This window comes from Sarcophilus harrisii, chromosome 2, assembly GCF_902635505.1.
Source record: "Sarcophilus harrisii chromosome 2, mSarHar1.11, whole genome shotgun sequence".
Taxonomy (NCBI): Eukaryota; Metazoa; Chordata; class Mammalia; order Dasyuromorphia; family Dasyuridae; genus Sarcophilus; species Sarcophilus harrisii.
In genome coordinates this window covers 482,752,492-482,775,354 of record NC_045427.1, presented here as the reverse complement: position 1 = coordinate 482,775,354, position 22,863 = coordinate 482,752,492, and the positions used below count along the sequence as shown (strand labels likewise).

General features: G+C 39.5%; 1 protein-coding gene across 2 annotated transcripts in view; it reads right to left on the bottom strand.

Annotated features, from left to right (window-relative positions):
* Nucleotides 1-22,863, bottom strand: part of LAMC3 (laminin subunit gamma 3) — a 74,419-nt gene that overhangs the window by 4,588 nt on the left and 46,968 nt on the right. For both annotated transcript variants that reach the window (XM_023494294.2, XM_031954850.1), the window contains 15 exons: nucleotides 22,208-22,426; nucleotides 20,777-20,965; nucleotides 17,692-17,937; nucleotides 17,307-17,460; nucleotides 15,612-15,754; nucleotides 14,354-14,532; nucleotides 12,448-12,586; nucleotides 11,306-11,511; nucleotides 10,717-10,793; nucleotides 9,926-10,060; nucleotides 8,635-8,782; nucleotides 8,198-8,347; nucleotides 7,347-7,449; nucleotides 841-1,040; nucleotides 209-355 (listed from right to left, as the gene is read on the bottom strand). In XM_023494294.2, coding sequence (XP_023350062.1) covers nucleotides 209-355; nucleotides 841-1,040; nucleotides 7,347-7,449; nucleotides 8,198-8,347; nucleotides 8,635-8,782; nucleotides 9,926-10,060; nucleotides 10,717-10,793; nucleotides 11,306-11,511; nucleotides 12,448-12,586; nucleotides 14,354-14,532; nucleotides 15,612-15,754; nucleotides 17,307-17,460; nucleotides 17,692-17,937; nucleotides 20,777-20,965; nucleotides 22,208-22,426 — 2,435 coding nt within the window. The remainder of the gene's footprint in view (nucleotides 1-208; nucleotides 356-840; nucleotides 1,041-7,346; nucleotides 7,450-8,197; nucleotides 8,348-8,634; nucleotides 8,783-9,925; nucleotides 10,061-10,716; nucleotides 10,794-11,305; nucleotides 11,512-12,447; nucleotides 12,587-14,353; nucleotides 14,533-15,611; nucleotides 15,755-17,306; nucleotides 17,461-17,691; nucleotides 17,938-20,776; nucleotides 20,966-22,207; nucleotides 22,427-22,863) is intronic.

Here is a 22,863-nt window from a genome sequence, read left to right as displayed (position 1 = left end):
AAGTCGAAGGTGACACCTAGAATGAGAACCTCAGGGGCTGGGAGGATTGAATGCCCTCAACAGTAATCGGAAAGATAGAAGGGAGAGGTTTAGGGGAAAGATGAATTCTGTTTTGGATATGTTGAGTTTAAGATACACATGTGCAACCAATTACAGAGAAACCACCAACCAGGAAGAAATTAAATGGACTTTGAGAGGACCAACTTACCCATTCAATTTTCTCCATCTCCTTCCTTCGGTCCTTGGACACCATCACCTGCCTGGAGATGTCTCGCAGGGCTCCTTGTGCTTGGTTGGCAAGTTTGACTGCTTGTCGGTATTGCTGTTTACTTTCCCTCAGCAAGGCTTTGGAATGCTGGAGGAGAATAGGACAAGCTAAAGAATAACCTGAATTAATTACCCCCATTTGATGAAAGATGATTTATGTGAACAAGGCCTAGGAACCCAAAGCACCACATGAACAAGATCTCACTCAATTGTCCCACTCCATGAATGATAACTGCAGAGCAGTATTATGTCCTGGGGAGAGAGCTAACCTGGATTCAGTCCCATCTCCAACACATTTTGGTTCTGTGACCCTAGACTACTTAACCTTCCAGCTTTGGATCTATGAATAGCATTCCTAGTCCATAGCTTTTTCCATTAGACAAAAGTTCTATATCCAATCAGACTTCTCCTGAGTGGAAAATAATGTTAGTTACAGAATGGTTGACACAACTCAGAGGAAGAAACTCCTCTTGGAATTGGGTTCCAATTTAAGCAGGAAGATCTGATTGACCCAATACCATTCTACTGGGTGAGAAGGACAAGCAGCTCAAGGGAAGCATTAGCTGTTCTGACCTTTGTACTCTCTTTAGCCAGTAGTTCAGCTTCCTTGGCCTTCTTCTTAGCTGTGGCGGAGACAGAAGCAGCATTTCCTAGCATTCTTTCTGCCTGCTTAGTCTTCTTCTGGGTGTCACCAATGAGTTTGTCTTGGATGATCCTCGCCTTTCTCCTTAGAGAAGCCTGGTCCTTGGGCTGTGGAAATGTTTTTCTCATTTCTACAAAACAACAGTGGGACAAGCAATACCCTTAGAACTTTTGGCTTTAGATGTTACTTGTTCATTCATTCATTCATTCATTCAACAAAAGCATCATTGGAGAGTAGAAGAAGCCTTCATCTGGACTAGGGAGATCTGGTTATTAGTTGTGTGACCCGGGGCAAGTGACTTAAAAGCTATTTGCTTAGTTTCCTTATTTGTAATGAAGATAAAAGTACTTGTACTTCCTACCTTTCAAGATTTTTGTGAGGAAGGTATTTTGCAAACCTTAGAGAACTATATTTTTCTTACGAACTCATTATTATTTTCCATAAAAAATCTTTTTATTCATTTCATGTTGTTTTGAAAACACAGAAACTTGAGGTGGGGGAAAACTCAAGGGAACAAATACAACCACAGAGTAGAGAGTCTCCCAAAAGTTCTCAGATTTCTCAGGAATGTAAGGATGGGGGACAAGACTGCTACATCATTTACTGTATAATTTAGTGAAAGGGATACAATTCAACTCTTCTTGAAAGTGTTCAGCATAGCTGAGTGAAATGAGCAGGACCAGGAGATCATTATATACTTCAACAACAATACTAGATGATGACCAGTTCTGATGGATCAGGCCATCCTCAGCAACGAGATCAACCAAATCATTTCTAATGGAGCAGTAATGAACTGAACTAGCTATGCCCAGAAAAATAACTCTGGGAGATGACTAAAAACCATTACATTAAATTCCCAATCCCTATATTTATGCACACATGCATTTTTGATTTCCTTCACAAACTAATTGTACAATAATTCAGAGTCTGATTCTTTTTGTACAGCAAAATAATGTTTTGGTCATGTATACTTATTGTGTATCTAAGTTATATTTTAATATATTTAACATCTACTGGTCATCCTGCCATCTAGGGGAGGGGGGGGGTAAGAGGTGAAAAATTGGAACAAGAGGTTTGGCAATTGTTAATGCTGTAAAGTTACCCATGTATATATCCTGTAAATAAAAGTTTTTTAAAAAAAAAAAAAAAAAAAAAAAAAAAAGGAAAATCCATTAAAAAAAAAAAAAAAAGAAAGAAAGTGTTCAGCATAAAGGAATGGGGGATGTGAGTTACTATTAACATGCCCACTGCATGTATTGCGTTAGGTGCTGAAACAGATGTAAAGTTTAAATTGACATAGGTTCTGCTTCCAAGAAGGTTTTAGTCTGATAATACCTAATAATATATGAAATAGATATATCAGAAAGTTGTAAAAAAAATCTATTTAAGATTCATGAAAGAAAGCTCAGGGAAAACTTCATGGAGAATGTGACATATGGGCACTGATTAATCAACAAGCAAAGAGAGAAGTGGAAGGTATTAAAGGAACATGAGCAAAGGCAAGAAGGCATGAGATTATAGCTTGAGTTTGGTGAGACAGAGTCCACTTTGGCTGAGCTACAATGATCATAAAGGGGACTGGTATTAAAAAAAAAAGCCAGAAAGATAGAGTAGTCCCAGATTGTGGAGGACTTTGGTATACAGAGAAATTTGAAGTTTAATTAGTAAATAGCCTTCGATGATTAAGTTTTTTTTTTTTTTTTTTTTTGCTGAGGCAATTGGGGTTAAGTGATTTGCCCAGTGTCACACATCCAGGAAGTGTTAAGTATCTGAAGCTGGATTTGAACTCAGGTCCTCCTAACTTCAGGGCTGGTGCTCTATCCACTGTACCACCTCACTGTCCCATCTTTGAAAATTTTTGAGCAGAGGAATGGCATGATTATTTAATAATGTCTAGCATTTATATAGCACTTTTAAGTTTGTAACATTGCTTTAAATTTAATCTTCATTTTGCCTTTCTTTGTATCCCCAGTATTTTACACAGTGCTTGGCACATCATAGATGCTCAATAAATTCTGTTGATTTGACTCGATCCATATAACAACCCTCTGAGGTAGTTGCAACTATTATTCCTATTTTACAGATGAAGAAACTAAAGCTGAATCAGGCTAAATGATCTATCAAGGGGTCACACAGTTACTATTGTGTGATACAAAGTTCAAATTCAAGCTTTCTGCCCAATTACCCCAAATCTATGGAAAAGAGAGGTTATTCCTTTAAAGTAAAATCAAACACCATAAAGTATCTGCTTGTACAAATCATGCCCAGGGTCTGTGTTTGAAGTCTCTCAACAAGAGTTATTAATAAAACATTAAAAAATCATCTCCCTTGGAACAAAGTGAGGCTTTTTTTTTTTTTCTAGCTCATCTTAGAACAAGAAAAAATAAATGAGCATTTATATAGCACTTAAAGGTTTACAAAGCACCATATAAATATTTTATCCTCAAAACAGATAAGTGACTTTATTGACCCCATTTTACAAGTGAGGACACTGAGCCACTTAGAGGTTTGCCCTAGGTTACAAAGAAGGAAGTTTTTGAGGTTGGATTTGAACTCTATAACCAAACATCAACTAGTAGTAAAGGAAGGTCCCAGAAGCAAGCTAAGAATTCAGAAATGTAAACTTGGAATGATGTTTATTAAGAACAAAGGTCCCTTTTACTAGAAAATGTACTTGGAAGTGATAAAAACTGACATTTATATAACACCTCAAGGTTTACAAAGAACTTGAGATAATTTATTTCATTTGATCCCCATGACTGAGAAAAATACTAAAAGTGTTAGTACTTTCCCAGTCTTTCTTAATCTTGGTTCCTTCTTTCCAAAACTACCCTGGATTTATTCTGTATTTATCTTTATGTATACAGAGTGTTTACATGTTGTCTCTAACTGGTTGGTGACTGGTTGGAGAGCTGAGATTTTTTTTTTTTTTGGCCTTTCTTTGTATCCGTAGGGTTTTGTACCATTTTTGGCATAAAGTAAATGTGTAATAAATGCTAATTTATCAAATACTTAATTAATTAATTTCTAATAAAGTTAATAAGCCATAAATATAAAATTTAATATGTAGAATAAAATTAACTTAATTAAGAAGAAAATGTTTAATAAATGCTAATTGACGGACTAGACTTATCTTTATGGAGGAGGCAGCTGAAGCCCCCCAAAAATCTTTTTTGCATTACTTTTCTTTGACTTATTCATCCATAGTCACATAACTAGTTTTGAGATTTGAACTCCTTTTGGATTCCAATTTAGAACTAATCCACCACACTCTTCTCTTTTGTGTGTTTTAATAGTTCCTTGTAGCAAAAAAAAAAAAAAAAAAAAAATTGTGATATGAAAAAACCTAACTGTCCTCCAGGCCTGTTTTAGTTGCTTTCCCTCCTCAACTCTGCCTCTTGGTTTCTCTGAATTCCTTCAAAAATTAGTACAAATCTAGGGACAATAATCTAGGAGCTGAGCTCAAATGTGAGGCAGACACTTAACACTCGTTAAGAGTGTGTGTGTGTGTGACCCTGGGCAAGTCACTTAACTCTAATTGCCTTGTAAAAACAAAAAATTAGCTCGAATCTGCTTTCTTCAGGAGGCCTTTCCTGATCCTTTTTGCTGCTAGGGTCTTCCCCTAGCATATCACCTTCCTTCAATATGTATATCTCTTGCACAAATCTAGTTATTCTTCAATAGGTCTAACTTAGAACTAACTTAGCTCTTTTGAGGACAAGGACAGCATTTTTGCATTTCTTCGTATTCCTAGGCCTTAGTCAAGTGTGTGGTTTAATAAATGCTCCTTTTGGTTTAAGAAAACTGAGAAAGAAAGGCCTTGTTCTTTTATCTTCAGAGTTTAAAGTTCTTCCCCAGTGATTTTATCAGATGGGACAAGTCTGGACCTTCTTCAGCCTCCTCCACTCACCCAGAACTGGCTCAAAGCATCAAAAGAGCTGTATATACATATGAAAAGCCTGGAATGTGGTTAGGTGGAGGGGGAAAAGGAAGGGGAGAAAAATAACTATGCCCCCTGGACTTAATTTTGTCCTCCACGTTCTCTTTTCTTTATACTTCCCCCCACCCTAATTTGCATGGAAGAGCAAAACAGATTTAGAAAAGAGAAAGTGGTTTGCCCAGGACCAGGAAAATGCTAGGTAATTTGTTGTAATTGTAATCTAGAATAGATCTTAATCTTTTTTTTTTTTTTTTTTTTTTTGGTCCCAGGTCTCTTTCCAGATTAAAAAAAAATACATAAAATTACAAAGGAAACCTATTATGTTGAATACAATTATCAAGATATTTTTATTTAAAAACTCAGGGATTCCATTGTAAATAGATGCTAAATAGATGCAAATGAGAGATTAGCAAGAGGAAATCAAACTTTAAGTTATTTGGAATTTTGTGTTTTCTATAATAATATTTATTTAATTGCTTTGTATCTGCTTTATATTTATGCTGTATATAGATGGTCTTGTCTCTTTCACTAGAATATAAATCCTTGGAGAATAGGATTTGTTTCATTTTTGGTACTTGTATCCTCAGAGCCTAACACAAAGTAGAGGCTTAATAAACACTTGTTGGTTGATTGACTCTAAGTGAGATAGTGTATACAGTTCAAAAAGCAGATTTAAGATTGGAGATACTAGGTAAACCTTGGCACCTGGGACAAGGAATAACTTTCCAGAGAGAAAAAGATCTTTCTGGCAAGTCTAAGCTCTGAGAAAACATAACATTTTATGGGAAGGGTCAGAGGATCATAAAATCATTCGCTGAGAACTAGAGGGACAAGGCCACTGGAGATTTTTCCTAGCTAGTGATTGCGTTATTAGTGCTTTTGTTTTTATAAAAAAGCTGCAACAGCAGAGCCAAGATGTAGATCAAAGAAAAATATAACTGAATTCCATCCCACAACATCTCCACAACACTCTAGAAAATGCTACAGATTATGTTTTGATTGGACTCAGAGTATAGTTTGAGAGGGCTTTTTTGAACATGGCCAATGTGGGAATTTGTTTTGCTTGACTACGTATATTTGTTATAGAGATTTTGTTTTCCTTTCTTTTTCAGCAGAAGTCCTCTGTTTAATTAGACTCTTTGACCTCTAATGATGATAGCATTTGGAAGGGACATATCCCCTCATATTAGAATAATTTATCTATGTTTAGTTCCTGGTTCATGTTTACTTTTTTTTTTTTTTTTTTTGCATATTTCTCTTGATTTCTGTATTTGACTTAAGATTTTTTACTCAGCTCTGATTTTTCCATCAAGAATTCTTGGAAGTCCTCTGTTTCATTAACAGGGTTTTTTTTTTTCTCCGCTGAAAGGAAAATCTGAAAGTTCCCAGGAAGGGAGACAGGGGGAGAAAGTGGGAAGGAGAAGATTTTTATTGAAAAAAATTTAAAGAAATAGTAAAAAAAAAAAAGTATGTAGCAGAAGTCTTAGCCATTCTTCCTAAAAGGAAGAAATATTAAGAACTTTATGCCCAGAGAATCTTGCTTAGCATCAACTAGCAGGAATCACAGAACTTTGGGAAGAGATGAACAGTATCTATGTGTAATCAGAAGGGTCATATATGTAGTAGAGATGTAGTAGAGATGACAAGTTGTACTGTGACTACATTTTCTGTAAAGATGATACCCAGGGAACAAAATCAGAGGATGCAATATAGTGATATCCTGGAGATATGGGGAGAAGGGCAGATTCAGCAGTATCACTTTATGAGATAGCCCCTGGCTACTTATGACCCATATAAAAATATATATATATATATATATATATATATATACACTCCTCGGTGTGTGCATCCTGTATACACATCTACCTTATATGTGTCCTTCTTCACATATACTCCTACTGTATATCCACTCTTCCCCCAAGGGTTATGTGTAATCTTAGAGAGTGTCCCAGATTTATAGAAAAAAAAAATGTTTTATTGCTACTGTCCTTGCTATGCTATTTCATTGTCTTTACGTAGAGTTAATTGTGTCTTCTACTTGACTAGTAAAGGTATGGTTTTGAGCTGTTAAGATCTCTTGGATGCTGTGAACCCACATGGCTCCTTCTGGGGATTCTATGCAAGTAGGGTAAGGAGTGGTGCCTCAGTGTGCTACATTCTTAATACATAACCACAGAGGAAGGGAGATGTTCCCTGGAGAAGGGGTTTTCTCAGGAAACCTCTTCCCCAAGAAAGGAGAAGTAGAACCGGTTGCCTAGTTCTAATAGGTACAGGTCGCCTGGCTTCCTATTCCAGCTCTATTGTGGCTCTGTGCTCATGTATCAAGTCCTTTCCTGTTTACAGCTCATTTTTCCCATCTGCAGATCTGGGATTCTATGTTTAATGTGCCCAAAGCCAGAGGGAGCAGCTTGGGTAAAGACCAGAATGGATAAGAATTTAAATGAAAGAACTAGGTGTCCCCTAGTGAAGGAATTCCTATCCAGAGGGTAGCTGTACCTTCCAGATCGGTCAGCAAAGTCTTGGAATCCCTGACTGTGACTCTGGTTTTGGCAATGGATGAGGTGGCCAGGCTGAGGGCAGCATCAGCCCCATCATGGAGCTGTGGAGAGAGGTGAGAAAGGGAAAGAACATTTTACCGAACCACATCTCATAGAATTGTTGTCTGATGTCAGACCACAGGCAGAGAGATAACCAAGAGGAACCTCAGTCTTCTTTTGGAAAGGGGCAGAATGAAGTCATGAAAAACTCAAAAGTCTTATGAAAAATAGGGAAATGTAATGACAAATCTCAGTTTCAGAAGAGCTTCACCTCCCTCGTTAGAGAAAAAGACGTGGGTGAGGAAAGAGGGATGCATATCTTGTGTGTGTATATGCACATATGTATATGCCATTGTGTGTTCCACTTAACTTAATTTTTTTTTAATTACAAAGGAAACTCTATGGAGGGGTATTATGAAGTGATGACAGTTTAAAAAACAGCATTGATAAAAAAAAAATTTTAAAAAGAAAAAGAAATAGTCATTGAGTTAGGCAACTTTGGTTCTATTATTAATTCTCTTGTGACCCTGGCAAGTGACTTCCCCTTGGAGATCCTGTTTCTTCAATTATAACATGAATTAGAGCTTTCCAAAGGGCCTCTTGATTTTGACATTCTGTGTTCTTGCAACTTTAACTGAAAAAAAAAATTTTTTTGAGTTCAACTTTTTAATGATTTTGTAAAAATAATGACTCTGGAAGAGTCGAGAATGAACACAATGCCTTTCCATCTTCTTCTCTCTTAACCCCCTGGGGTGATGTAAGATCCCTTGGCTTTCCGGGCCAGGATAAATGAGGTGATAAGGATCTCACCTGCTGAAAGGGCTGGATCTTCTGGAACTCTCCCTGGGAAGTAGCCAAGAGATCCTGGGCTGCTCTGGTGAACACTTGCTCCCTAGAAGCCACTGTCTTCTCTAGATCCTGTAATTTTCTGTCCAGGTCCCTGGCAAGGTGTGTGAGAGGCTAGAGGAGGAGGCAGAGACAAGAACTCAATTCCTTGATAAGGATTTCCAAGGAAAGGTAAAAATAAGAGTAAGGATAAGGGTAAATAAATTCAGTTGGGGTTTTGCCAAGCAAACTGACACACTTGTAGTACAGGGGTAACAAGGTATATGTGTGTGTGTGTGTGTGTGTGTGTGTGTGTGTTCACGCTAGTGGGCTTTTAGCTAGAATCTTGCATTTTCCCTTTTTAAAGGAAGCCCAGTATCTAACTCCCACCCACCAGAGCCAGGAAGGAAACATGCTCTGACCAGTATTTCAGGAGTGGAGAGCTTTGCTAGGTGCCGAGCCCTCTCGGAGCTGACATGCTGAACAGATGTTAATACGCTCTTGGCTTCTTTGACTGCCTGGGCTGTGGATGTTCTGAGCTCCTCCTGGGCCCTCTGCACCTCCTGGTATCTAATGAGAACAAAACCAACACAAATCATGAACCTGAGATGCCCATATTTCCATCTACCAAGGTCCTTTCTAACTAATATTTTGGAATTATTTGATCTTGTGCCTAGAATTGCTGGGGAATTGCCTCCTTTCCTTGAATGCTCTCTCTCCTTACCTTGCTGTCTTGGCTTCCCTCCTCAATGTTAGCATCCTCTATATGAGATTACCTCTAATTTACTCTGTATAAATCTTACAAATACACAATTGCTTGCATATTGTCTACTCCTTTAGATTGGGGGAGGGAGGGGACCTAGTTTCATCCAGACAAACAATTTATTTAGTAATGCATGTGATTGCAAAACAAATTGGGTCCAAGGCTCTTGGTAGCCAAGTACTCCAAAATTCGATTTCTACCTAAATGACAGACAATTTGGAGGAGTGAAAAATAGGATTATAGGAACTGAGATACCTGGTTTCTTTTTGATGGTGTATATTTGATTTGAGGTGCAAGGGAGTTGGGTAGTTTTGTGGCATTCCTTAAGTTGGATGAACTTTGGGAGAGGAAGTAATTCTGTAACGTCTTCAAAATCAAGTGATTTATAAGTAGATGAAACATAGCATCATAAAATTGTGGATAAAGGCAAAATGGAGTCACTAATGTTTTCAGAGCTGTATAAATTAAAGTGATATGAGAAGATCAAGATGAAATATATATACCAATTTGAGGTTCAATGAGGGCTTCGTAGACTAGATGGCATTTTGATTGGGTTGCTTGATATTTGCATAGCTAGATGAGTTCTAAAATCCATTTTAGATCTGAAGTTCTATGATTCTACATGCTTGTTCTTATGTTCCAATCCTTGTGCAATCATTCACTGGCTTAGCTCTTTGACTTTTCATGCCCATAACTCCTGACTGCATTCTATGTGTGCACCTTTCTTTATGGCCATTCCTACCTCATTTGGGGTCTTCTTGTTTCCAGGTTAGTATAGGAAATGAAGATATTTCAGAATATCATGAAATAACAAGGATGTCTTTGCAATAGAGTACTGTCATGGCTACTGGTTGAGAAAATGGTCTAGGGGTCGATAAAATCTTTAACCAATAATTTCTATTTTTTTCTCTCTTCCTATTAAATCCACAGCCTCCTTGGAGAAAACTTACTTGTCCTCTAGCTCACGCTGGATCTTCTGGGCATCCGTTCCCTCCACAAGACTCCATAGAAGAGTATAACTGGTATTGGAAGCCAGCAGAGCCCTTTGTGCAGCTGCCTCTATCTTAGTGGCTATGTCTCTATGACTGTGGGAAGAAAACACTCCAATCAGTCCACATCAGCAAGATGGATTGATCCCCAAATCCACATATTCCTCTGGTCACCCCAACAAAACCTATGTTGAACTCTGGTGATGATTTCAAAGAAATATGCAGCCTAATCGCTGCATATTTCTTTGAAATCATCACCAGAGTTCAACATAGGTGACTTAAAGCTAGTCATTCCCCCTCCCTGGGCCTAAGTCTCTTTATCTTTAAAAGAGTGGTCTCAAGTTCTCCAAGGTTTCTCCAAGTTCTAAAATTTCTTCGGCTCCTAGATTTAAAACTGGAAAGGACACTAGCCATCACCTCATCCCATATCCTCATTTTACAAATGAAAAAACTGGCTCGGATGTTCCCTCTTCTCCTACCAAACATCTAGTCAGCCCACAATCTCCCACCCTAATGCCTCCAAAAAGGGCCTGTGATTTGGAAAATATCTCTCTTTTCTCATATGCACACAGCTAGTCAGTGTCAGGTTTAATTAATATTTATTATAAGCAGATTTTACCAGCTTCCACCTCATTCCTCCTATTTCTTGTCTCCCAATACAAATAGATATGATCACTTCTCCAAGGCGAGGACAATCTAATTGGGATCTGAGAGTGTGTGTATAGTGTGTCAGGGAGAGCAAGGCGATTTACCTCTTGGCCAGAGCCTGAGACTCAGAGGCTAGATGACTCCAATTGGTGAGCTGGTGGGGTACTTCTTGAGGGATTACCTTTATTTTTTTAAAAAAGGATCAAAGGAAGAAATAAATTGCACACACCTAAAGGCTTCAGTTTTGTCCAAGTTGTTCTAAATTCTACAGGTGCTAAGTGTTGAATGAATCATATAATGTCAGAATTGGAAGGGATTCTTAGATTGGAATGTCAGAGCTAGAAGGGGCCTTGGGAAAGAGCGCATCAGAGTTGGAAGGGACTTTAGAACACAGAATGTCAGAGCTAGAAAGGGCTTTAGGAAACAGTAGGTCACAGGTGCTTTAGAAGGCAGAAATGTCACAGCTGGGAGGGTCTTACAGTACAGAATGTCAGAATTGGAAGGACCCTTAGAGACCATCTAGTTCAGGTATCTTTCCATTACAGAGAGGAAACCTGAGCTTTAATAGAGAAGTGATTTGCTTACAGTTACATGGCTGGAACTAGAACTCATATCCGGATTTGCAGTTCAATGTCTCGTCTACTAAGCCATGTTACTGCCTTTAACCTAGAAGCCTAAGATTCCCAGAGATACCATCGTCCTGAGGGCTCCAGATGCCTGCTGAACCTCCTGCTCTGTTGATAGCAGCAGAGCCTCGATATCCTCCAGTTGGATGCAGGTCTTCTCCAAACTATTTTTGGCACAGTTGACGCTCTCGCTTGCTGCCCGCAGCTGATGCCGGGCAGCCCTCATGGAACTTTCCAGTTCTTCCATTTGCTCCAGGAAGGCTTCTCTGGTGCCTGGGTGGCCAATGATCAAAGAATTAAAGAAGGCTCTCTACCATCCTTCTCAGGCAACAAGACACTCCCACCTGCCCTACCCATCCGGTCTTCCCCCTTTTCCACTGAATTTCAGTCTAAGTGAAGGCAACTGGGTGGTTAAAGCACTGGGCCTGGAATCAAGAAGACCTGAATTCAAATTTGAGCTCAGATACTTACTAGCTACATGACACTAGGCAAGTTACTTAGTATCCATTTGCCCTAGTTTTCTTATCAGGAAAATAGCACCTACTCTCCAGTGTTGTTTTGAGGAACAAATAATATAATGTTTGTAAAACTCTTTATAAACCTGAAGATTCTATACAAATGCTAGCTAATATTATTATTATATAAATGTTATTTTAAAAAAATTCAATAGCCTTTTATTTATAGGATATATGTATGGGTAATTTTACAACATTGACAATTGCCAAACCTCTTGTTCCAATTTTTCACCTCTTACCCCTCCACCCCCTCCCCTAGATGGCAGGATGACCAGTAGATGTTAAATATATTAAAATATAAATTAGATACACAATAAGTATACATGACCAAACCGTTTAAATGTTATTTTTTTTAAAAAACTTTTTTTTGTTCCAAATTTGTATAAGAACCTCCTGGAAAAGAGCATGTCTCTTATCAGTGCTGATCTACAACTTAGGGTTTTAGAGAGTTACCTGGGTTATAGTCAGCATTTGGTAGGACTCACACCCAGAGCCTCCTTCCTCTAAGATATACTCTCTAGCTATCATACTATACTGCCTTTGAGTTCCTGTCACTATTGTCACGATACTTAACCTCTAATAAATGCTAAACACAAGGAAAAGACCAAGGGGACTTTCTTTTCCTGAGAGTAATCTGCCTCTGACCTGGTAGACTTCCTAAGGATTCCCTGGACACCCAGTTCCCTTGCAGTACCTTGAAGCAAATAACTTCCCTGGTAGGCATCTCCTCTCGTTGACTCTCCCAGCAAGATATAATTGCTCCAGGGACTGTCACAGTCAGATTTTCGCAGCCACTGTTCCATCATTGTTAACGTGGCCTTGAGTTTGGTGGCCTGGGGGCAACATGGAAACAGCTTTCCAGTAAGGGATGAAATTTAGAAATTGGTATCCAGAAGTAGTTTGCCTTGGCTCACTGAAATGCCCCCTGCACTAATCTTTACATTCCATTTATTCTGGATATAGCTAGTTTGTATTTGTAGGTTGGTTTCCTTTTTTTTTTTTTTTTTTTGTAGTAAGTTTATTTATTTTTTAATAGATATTGCTTTTTGAATCGTGTTGGGAGAGAAAAATCGAAGCAAAAGGGAAAAAACATAGGAGAGATAAACAAAACAAAACAAAAACAAAAACCCAGAAAAAAGAAGTGAACATAGCATATTTTGATTTACATTCAGTCTCCTTATTTCTTTTTCTGCATACAGATTGCATTTTCTGTCTAAAGTCTATTGATATTGCTTTGGATCACTGAACTACTGAGAAGAACCAAGTCTTTCAAGATCATCACACAATCTTGCTGGTACTATGTACAATGTATTCCTGGTCCTGCTTATTTCGCTCAGCATCAGTTCATGGAAATCTTTCCAGACCTTTCTATAATTAGCTTGTTCATCATTTTTCATAGAGCAATAATATTTCATTATCTTCATGTACCACAACTTGTTCAGCCATTCCCCAGTTGATGGACATCCACACTTTTTCCAATTCTTGTCTTCCCTCATTAAAATGTAAGCTGCTTGAGGGCAGGGAGTGTTTTTGCTTTTCTTTGTATGCCCTGCAATTAGCATAGTACCTTGTTCATAGTTGTTGTCCTTTGTTTTTGAAGAGGACCAAAATGACATCATTATATTAGAATCAAATTAGTGTGTCTGATTGTGGCCAATCTGAACTCTGCCACAGGTCAGTCACAAATATGAACTTTTGGGGTGGATTTCCTAACTTTATGTGTCTTGCATTTTTTCTGAACTAATTTAATTTTGCTGTGCCCATAGAACACATCATGTTTTCCGATGAGGGCACACCATACTGGCCATCCTATGTCAGTGTCTCCCATGTAATCAATTCTAAAGCTCTAAAGAGAGACCTTGAGAGCCTTCTTGAATGGCTTTTTCTGTGAGGGCTTCCAGGTGTGAGTTCTTCATAAAATAGTCTTTTTGGCATTTGAAGGCTTGGTCAATGCTTGTTTGATAGATTTGCCTACTTAGGGGCTACCCATTCTTGTAGATCCCCACTTGAGTCCTTCAGCACACTAAATTTTCAGAGGTCAGTCTTTCTTCTTCATATAAATATTATCCTCAACTAATCAAAGCCAAGTAGGTTAATGGATGCCTTAATGCTTTATCTTTACACAAGTCTGGAATGTTCTCTCTCTTCCCTCTACCACCTGGAATCCCTAGCTCCTTTCAAAACTCAGCTCAAATTTTACCTTCTACCCAAGACCTTTCCTCATCACCCCATGTGTTAGTACCCACTCTAAAATTACTTTGCTTATGTTCTGTATTTTCTTATTTGTGTATAGTTTCTCTCCCTCTTCCCCCAAGAATACAAACTCCTTGAGAGCAGGAATGATTCATATTTGCCTTTATATCTTCAGTGTCTAGCAGAGTATCTAGTACAATGAGTGGTACACTAAATGGGCATGATCAATGCTTGTTGAACTGAATTTAATTCAGCGAAAAAATATATGGTCTAACCTCCATGAACCTGAGAGTAGAAGGATGAAGATAAATTTTTAAAATGACTTTTATTCAAATAATTGGGTGAAACCCCAAAAGAAGATAGATAGATTGAGGCAGGATAAGATAAGAAATCCAGGAATGAATTACCTCTTTCTTCACTAAGGAGAAGCAGATTGGGCACTCCTGGCACTGAGATCCCTCAGCAGTGAGGAAAAAGTTCTCCTTGCAGTGATCACACTTGTAGCCCACGAAGCCTGGCTTACACACACAAGTGCTGTTCTCGTGGCACTGGGTGGTGACAGAGCCCAGTGGGGAGCAGTTACAGGCTAGAGACAAAAGATGGAGTTTATCAGCAGGTGCCCATCAGCTACTGCTTTTTGTGTAAAGATTGAAGTAGAAAGAGCATTCAGTCTGGATTGAAATGTAGGCTGTGCTGTGAATTCAGAGTGAGACCTTTGGCACGGTCACCTAACTTCCTGTAAGATCTGTTTCCTCATCTTTTAAAATAAACACAATGGATTAAATGATCTCTAAGTTGCTATCCTATTATGGAAGTTCCTGAGGCAGTGGTAGGGGAGTCTTCTGAGCCTCTTCAGTCAGTACTTTAAAAATCTCCTTGGAATGAAAAGGACTTGATACTCTTGGAGTTTTAGATTTGGGTTAGTCCTTTGGAGGTCACCAAGATTAATGCTCCATCTCTGTGCTGGGCCATACCAAAGTCATTTTCTTTATCTTCCTTCCTTCCTTCCTTCCTTCCTTCCTTCCTTCCTTCCTTCCTTCCTTCCATTCTTCCTTTTCTCAGAATTATGCCTTCATTGATGTGGAGAATTCCAAGAATGGAAAACTTTCTCCACTGATGCAGCCCAGCAATTTGTCTATAGCTTATAGTCTTAAGAGAGTTGCCTGGGAGTTGTTTGGGAAATGAAATGGCTTACATATAGTCACCTAGGTAGAACATATCAGATGTAGGACTTGAGACTCTACAACTAACTTTCTAACCATTATATGACACTGTTTCTCAAACCATCCTATGAGATCATAGAATGTCACATCTGGAAGGGACTGAACATCATCTAATCCAGATGCGTCATGTTGCAGATGAGGGGACTGAGGCTTGGAGAGGTAAAGATTCTTGCCCAAGGTCTCCCAACTGTCCTGCTACCTAGTTCCATGCTCAGACAGATGACCAAGTGTCATAGATCTCCACCATTTCTTATACTTTCCTTCAGTTTCTAGCACCCATTCTTGGAAGGCAGCTCTGTCTGAATTACCTACTAACGTAGGGATGTTCTGCCCAAGGATCTCAATGTCCCACTGTGCAAGGAGACTTGCCACTCCTCTGCCCTGGTGAAACAGCTTTGAAAACTGCTTGCCCCAACCCTCCAATTCTGTGATGTTTCCTTACCTCGGCAGCCCTTGGCAGAGAAGCCAAAGAAATCAGGTTGGCAGTGGGTACATGCCACTCCACTGACCCCGGGAAGGCAAGGGCACTGCCCAGTCACAGGGTGGCACTGGTTCTCCTGAGAGCCTACAGGATGGCACTTGCAGCTGAGATAAAGAAGAAGGCTAGACATCAGAACTGAGCCCTATATTCCTCTTATTTAGTCTAGCACGGGATGGGCACAGAGGTTAAATCTAGCCTTTTCATATGCTCAGGCTGGGAAAGAATATAATCTAGTCAGGAGAATGTTAAGGCTACTAAAAAATACAAGATGCTTAGACATATTCTTTTGTGAATTAATATGATATGGAGACAGATTTGATGAACAAATACTAGAATGAAGGGTCACCTTTGAAACTAGAGTCTAATCCACTTCTCTTCAGAGCTAAGAGACAATGAGTATGGAATATTACATATATTGTCAGACATAGTTAATGTGATGATTGGCTCTATGCTGGTTACTTTTTCCTTTTTTTTTCTCTCTCCCTCCCTTCCTCTTTCTCTTAGAGAAAGAGAAAGAGAGAGACACAAAGATAGAGAGAGACAGAGAGAGAGAGAGAGAAAAGAAAAGAAGAGAAGAGACATACAGAGACAGAGACACACACACATAGTGACAGAGACAGAAGCAGGAGAGACACACACACATACAACACATACACACACAGAATCACAACTGAGCATCTTAAAAAAATCAACAGATGAAAACAGAAAAGAGATCAAAAGGAATTACAAACAGGACAGTTTTGAAAACTACATGTTGAATTTCTTTTTTTTTTATTAAAAAGAAGAATAAGCTCTGTATGATAGACATTCACAGCTTTGTGTATAATTCTTTTGTTTTTCTATTTTTTTTTATTTCAGGGGTTCTTCTTGTGTGCATCTGGCAATCTGGTGAAACCTACACATTTTTTTCTTTTTGAGAGACAATTGTGGTTAAGTGACTTGCCAGGTCACATTACTAAGTATCAGAAGCTGGATTTGAACTCCATTACCGGTACTCTATCCATTGCACCATCTAGGTACCCCAAGCCTATAAACTTTTTCTCAGATTAGATATTATTTTTAAAAATTCATAATGGAAGAAAATCCTAAAATTTCACATAGAGGTTAATGAAAATAAAGATGTAATTGCTTCCTCATCCAAGTTCCTAGGTTAAGAGACTCCTCTACTGTTTACATGAAAATGTTCATTTGACTTAGTGTTTCTTAAGTTGAAAATATAAACGAATGGATGAATAAACAAACATATATAAATAATTTTTTTAAAAAACATCACTAACCAAGCAGGATATTGCAGAAGAAGCTGAGATAAATAGAAAGGAAGAGGGCTTAGGCATGTTTCTGAATGGCAGAATCACACACTGGCAAAAACTGGAAGCCTGCTGCCAGGGAGAACACGAGCCCTGCCAACCCACTCACTGAACCCTGGGCGCCGCTGGTAGCCGGCTAGACCAGGGGTCTGACTCAGTGTGTAATTCCCATGTGCTTATTCAGTAAGTGCCACCTGCCTGCCAGGCAGATGGCACAGTGCAGCTGGGACAGATTTATTCACAACCACAACTCCCTTCTCTGGATGACCAAGCCCTCCCAGACGGGGGCATCGCAGAGAGCCAGGGAATGAAAGGCATTCTAGAAGTAGCTTGACCTGACGCTACCCACCTCCTGCAGCCCCTCTCTGGCTGGAGATCATAGAAACCAGGGCTACAGTGACTGCAGTCTCGTCCGGTCACGTGGGGGAGGCATGAACACTGGCCTGTCCTGGGGTCGCAAGCCCCCTGCTCTCTGGTTGAGCCTGATGAGTTACAGCTGCAGGCTGGGGGACAAGAGGGGAAAGGAGGAAGACGTGAAATGTTTGGGTTCATGAGCCAAAGGCCAAGAAGGGCAACTATCGCGACTTTCTCCTTGGGTTTTCCTCTTGGGATCTTCCCTTCTGAGAACAATAGCACAGACAGTGAGAGAGTCCCAGTGAGGGAGAGGGCAGAGCTCTGTGCCATCCTCTCCTCCCCTTTTCCCTACCAGATCTCCCAGGGCCCTCCATACTCACGGGTGCATTTGTCTAGAGGGTGTGGGGCCAGAGCACTCCCATAGAAACCCTCTTGGCACTGCTCACAGTGGGCACCTGTTGTGTTGTATAAGCAGCGCAGGCAGTGGCCTGTTGTGGGGTTACAGTTGCCCACAGCATTGGGGTCCACATTCCCATTGCACTGGCATCGCTGGCAGGGTTGGCGAGGGCCAGATCTTCCCAAGGGGTCCCCGAAAAAGCCATCATCACATATCTCACACAGACGTCCTGAAGGGGATGGGGGAGAGAAGAACATCAGAAAGGGATTTACAGAGGATGGGACCTTACCCTGCCTACATGGGAAATTTCCTAACAGTGTGGGGAGGTAGAAAGAATACATTCTGGGCAGCTGGAAAACATGAATTCTTATTCTGGTTCTGGCATTTAGATGGCCTGTAGAGAGATATCTAACCATTTCTATTGTTTCTGCAGCATTTGTCTTGTATTCATCTATGAGATAGGATGTCTACTTTCCTTCTTTACTTTACAAAGTAAGTAGTCGAAGGAAGTGATTTGCCCAAATGCTAGTAAATGTTTTGAATCTATAATCCAGTTCTCCTGCTTTTCAGTTTTGTTATTTCTTCTACCAAAACCTTCTTATTTCTCTTTCCATATTTTATATACAGACTATTCACATGGAGCCAAAGGGGTCCATTATTTTTCCAGAGCTAGTGATTCCTCAGAGCAATGTCATTAATTTTACTTAGCTTGTTTGGGACAAAAACAACCAAATTTAAAAAGACAAACAAACAAAAAACCAAACTTCTAAAACTCAAAAGGGAAATGGTATGATTTGTTATAATTTTTTTAAAAAATTGACTTCATATCTCCCTCTCTAAAATCATCCTTCCTCCAACTTTTCCCATTTCTCTTAATGATGTTGCCATTCTTCCAATTGTCCAGGTTTAGAACATGAGTCATTCTTGACCCCTTTCTATTCATTGATTTCAGTTTAGTCACTGAAGCTTGTCAATTCTGCCTCTTGTACCTCTCCCTCTTTTAACACTCTCATGTTATTCAAATTCAGATTCTTGGTCTCTTGCCTGGACTATTGAATAATTTCCAAATTAGCATTTCTTCTTCCATTCTCTCCCATTACAATCCATCCTTCAAATAGTTGCCTAATATTTCTAACACAGAGACAGGACAATGTCGACCCCCACCCTATTCTTAAAATATCTTCAGTAGCTCCCTGATATCTCTTGAATATAATGCAAAATACTCAGGTTGATCCTGAAGATTATTGCAATGATTTCCAAATTGTTTTTCCTGCTTCCAGTCTCTCCTCTGTCAGATCCATCCTCTACATAGCTGCCAAACTGATATTTCTAAAAATAGGATAAAATACATAATTCTTTGCCTGCTCTTCCTAACCTTTCCAGGATGATTTCATATTATTCCAATTCATTCACTCTGTTCCATTCAAACCAACATTCCAGTTCCAAATAAAATTTTACCTTTTAAAGGACTCTTTCCCTAACTTCTCTTAATTCTAATGTCTTGCCTCTTTTAATTATTTCCTACCTATTCTATAATTAATTTGTACATCTTTGTTGTCTCCCCTGTCATATTGTAAGCTCCTTTAGGAGAGATTCATGGTGAATTTTGATGGACACTGATGAAGTTCTTTAAGGTGTGATATAAATGCTTGCTATTATTATTAGTCACTTTGGGTTCAAATTCTCACTCTGTGATATCTAAGCTTTATTTAAGGTTTACCAAGTGCTTTCCACATTTGATCTCATTTGAATTTCATAACAACCCTGTGAGGTAGGTGTTTTGTGTTTCGGTCTCCATGATCCCATTTGGGGTTTTCTTGGCAAAGATTCTGGAGCAGTTTGCCATTTTTTTCTCTAGATCATTTTACAGATGAGAAAACCAAGGCAAATAGGGTTAAATGACTCGTCCAGAGTTATACAGCTAGTAAGTATCTGAGGCCACATTTGAGCCCAGAAAGATGAGTCTACCTAGGCTGTACTAGGAAACTCTATCCATTGTGCCATCTAACTTTCCTTTTCTATAGCATAACTTGTACTCTAAAGCAGTCTTTCCACACTAGAAATACCTTATCTCCAGACCCATTCTCAGGATTGGGAAAGCTATAGCCTGGAATGCAATATTCGCTTGATTCCTCTCTCTACTTATTCTTTTTTTTTTTTTTTAATTTTAATTATAGCTTTTTATTTACAAGTTATATGCATGGGTAATTTTACAGCATTGACAATTGCCAAACCTTTTGTTCCAATTTTTCCCCTCTTTCCCCCCATCTCCTCCCCCCGGTGGCAGGTTGACCAATACATGTTAAGTATGTTAAAGCATATATGTTCTAACAGTTATTTTGCTGTACAAAAAGAATCGGATTTTGAAATATTATACAATTAGCCTGTGAAGGAAATCAAAAATGCAGGCGGACAAAAATAGAGGGATTGGGAATTCTATGTAATGGTTCATAGTCATCTCCCAGAGTTCTTTCCCTGGGTGTAGCTGGCTCATTTCATTACTGCTCTATTGGAACTGATTTGGTTCATCTCATTGCTGAAGATGGCCATGTCCATCAGAATTGATCTACTTATTCTTTATATCTCCTTGTGAGCTGCCTATCCTATGTTGGTACCCCTGAAATTTTTAAGTCCTCTTTATATATTATCTTCCTCAATTAGAATATAAACTCCTTTAGGTTAAGGACTATCTTGTTTGTTTTTATTTGTATCACACCTTTAGCATTGTGCCTGACACACTTAATAAATGTTCTATGTCTATCTACTTATCTCTGTCCTTTATCTATTTATCCATCAATCATTGATCTATCTGCCTATCTTTTTATCTATCTACCTACCTACTTATGGGGGACAGGGAAAACAGCAATCTGCTACTAGTATACTCTCTTGTCACTCCTCTAGCCATCCTCCTCCAGTGACATTCCTCTCCTCCCGCAATGGTGCAGCATCCTAGGAATTTGTCCATCCCTTTGAGTCACAGCAATCCCACCCTTTCCTCCTTAAAGCTTCATATTTCTCTTATGAAGTCAGAACCAACAAGAAGTTGCTGCCCAGATTTAGCCACTTACCTCTCTGACCCTTAGGGCAATGGGTACACACCACCTCTCCACTCTCTGGGATGGTTGTACAAGCTGATTGACCAGGACAAGGACAGGGCTTGCAGTCATCCACATGACCCAAAAAGGGGTTGCCATAGAAACCAGATGTGCATCGCTCACAGTAAGGGCCTTCTGTATGGTGCAGGCACTGACAAATCCCTAAGAGGAGATAATAATTATGTCATGCCTTGGGTTCTTGGGCTCTGAGGACTCCAGTGCACTTTAGTGATGACATATCCTCATTTTCTTCATAAGAAAAGAAGGAAACACAATATATCCTCAGTTTAAAGAGAGAAAAAGAGGTCCAGAAAAAAAGCAAGAAGTGACTAAAAGACATATAGCCTTATGTGGCCAGATGATGATTGTGGTCTAAATTGCGGTCTAAATCCAACCAAAGGATTACCTTGTAAGTATATGACTTCAGTATTTCTTATGATATTCCTTTTCACAAGTTGTAACAGCTAGGTCACTCACTCTCATATTTTGGGAAAGAAAAGCACAGTAACATATGGTTTGCCCCAAGGTAGAATAGAACTCAGGAATCTCACTTCCCATACCTCCATGCTAATTTGGAGGCATTGCCAAGTTACAATTGCCATGTAGAAATAACCAGCTCTTCCCCAAATATTCAGTTTCCCACAGAAGCAGGAGGGGGAAGGGAGCAGGGATTCTTTAGTTTTCTTCCCCAGGAATCAGCACCAAGACTTAAGTCTATACAGCACACAAACCTAGGGCATCAAGGCAAAACTTGACAAAATGGAGCTTGTCCTGGGGTCCAAAGGAGATAATCAAGATGGGCCTGGCTAAGAAAGGGTAACAAGGATTTATTTCCCTGTGTGAAATCATTCCTGGGGGTGTCCAGCGCTCCCAGACATCACACATCTGGGATTTGGGACTGATAGGATTCCAGAGAAAGAGTCCAGGGGGTGAACAAGAGGAGATACAGCCTTAGAAGGAGACCTTCAGGGTTGAGCTGAGTCACAGGGCTTCCTCTGAACTGCAGAGAGCAACGAGTGGAGAAGAACATTGGATCTTAGTGTAGTAGATATATAGGTCCTGTATATTTGCATTTTCTACAAACCCAGGATTTCCTGTGGGTGTTTCTCATAAGGACAGAACCCCATAAGGTGATGTCAGTCCACATTCTCTCTCCATTAAATGGGACTGGTGCTGGAAGCCATGTTTTCAGGATTTTTCCATTTATATCTATGAAACATTTAGAGGCTACCTGGTCACTCAGGAGCCTAGGACTCAGGGGTGACTTGGATCACTGAGAAGAAAGGATGGTGAAAAGTGGGTTATACTCTGACCACACACCTAATAGCTAACCAGTCCAAGTTCATATGAAGGTCTACTTATCATTCTAATGATAGCAATCAAAAGCTATGGAAAAATCCCAACCTGTTTCAGGATCACAGGTGCCATGTTGATTACAGGTGCAGGGGACACAGCTGGCATAAGGCCCGCCCAATGGTGTCTCCCTCTTGTACCCCAGAGAGCAGGATTCACAGAACTGCCCCATGTATCCCTCGGGACATGTACACTCCTCTACCCAGGGGGCTAGCGGGGACAGACCAGGGCCTGCTGACGTGAGCTGGACCTCAGTCAGGATCATTTGACCTGCAGAGGGGGAGAAAACAGAGACAGAAGATGAGTTAACATATGCTCATTCCTCATAAGATCATTCTTTTGGACTTGACACTTCCAGGCAAGAGACAGTTAATACGCAAAGAATCATAGATCACAGATTTAGAAGCAGAAGAGACTTCAGAGGTCATCCAGGTCAGTGGTGTCAAACTCAAATAGATATAGGGAGTGCACATTGACTTAGAAAAAATAACATACCAGTTATTATCCAAGCTTTATAATTTTGGCAAATATTTCCCAATAACGTTTTAATCTAGTTTTCACAGCACTTGGAAGTGTTGTAGGCTGCATGTGTCTTTGCCTTGTGTTTGATATCTCTGAATAGTCCATTTCCCTTCATTTTGCAAATGGGGAAACTATGGTTCAGATAGAGGAAATGATTTATCTAAGCTGACACGGTTGTAAGTAGC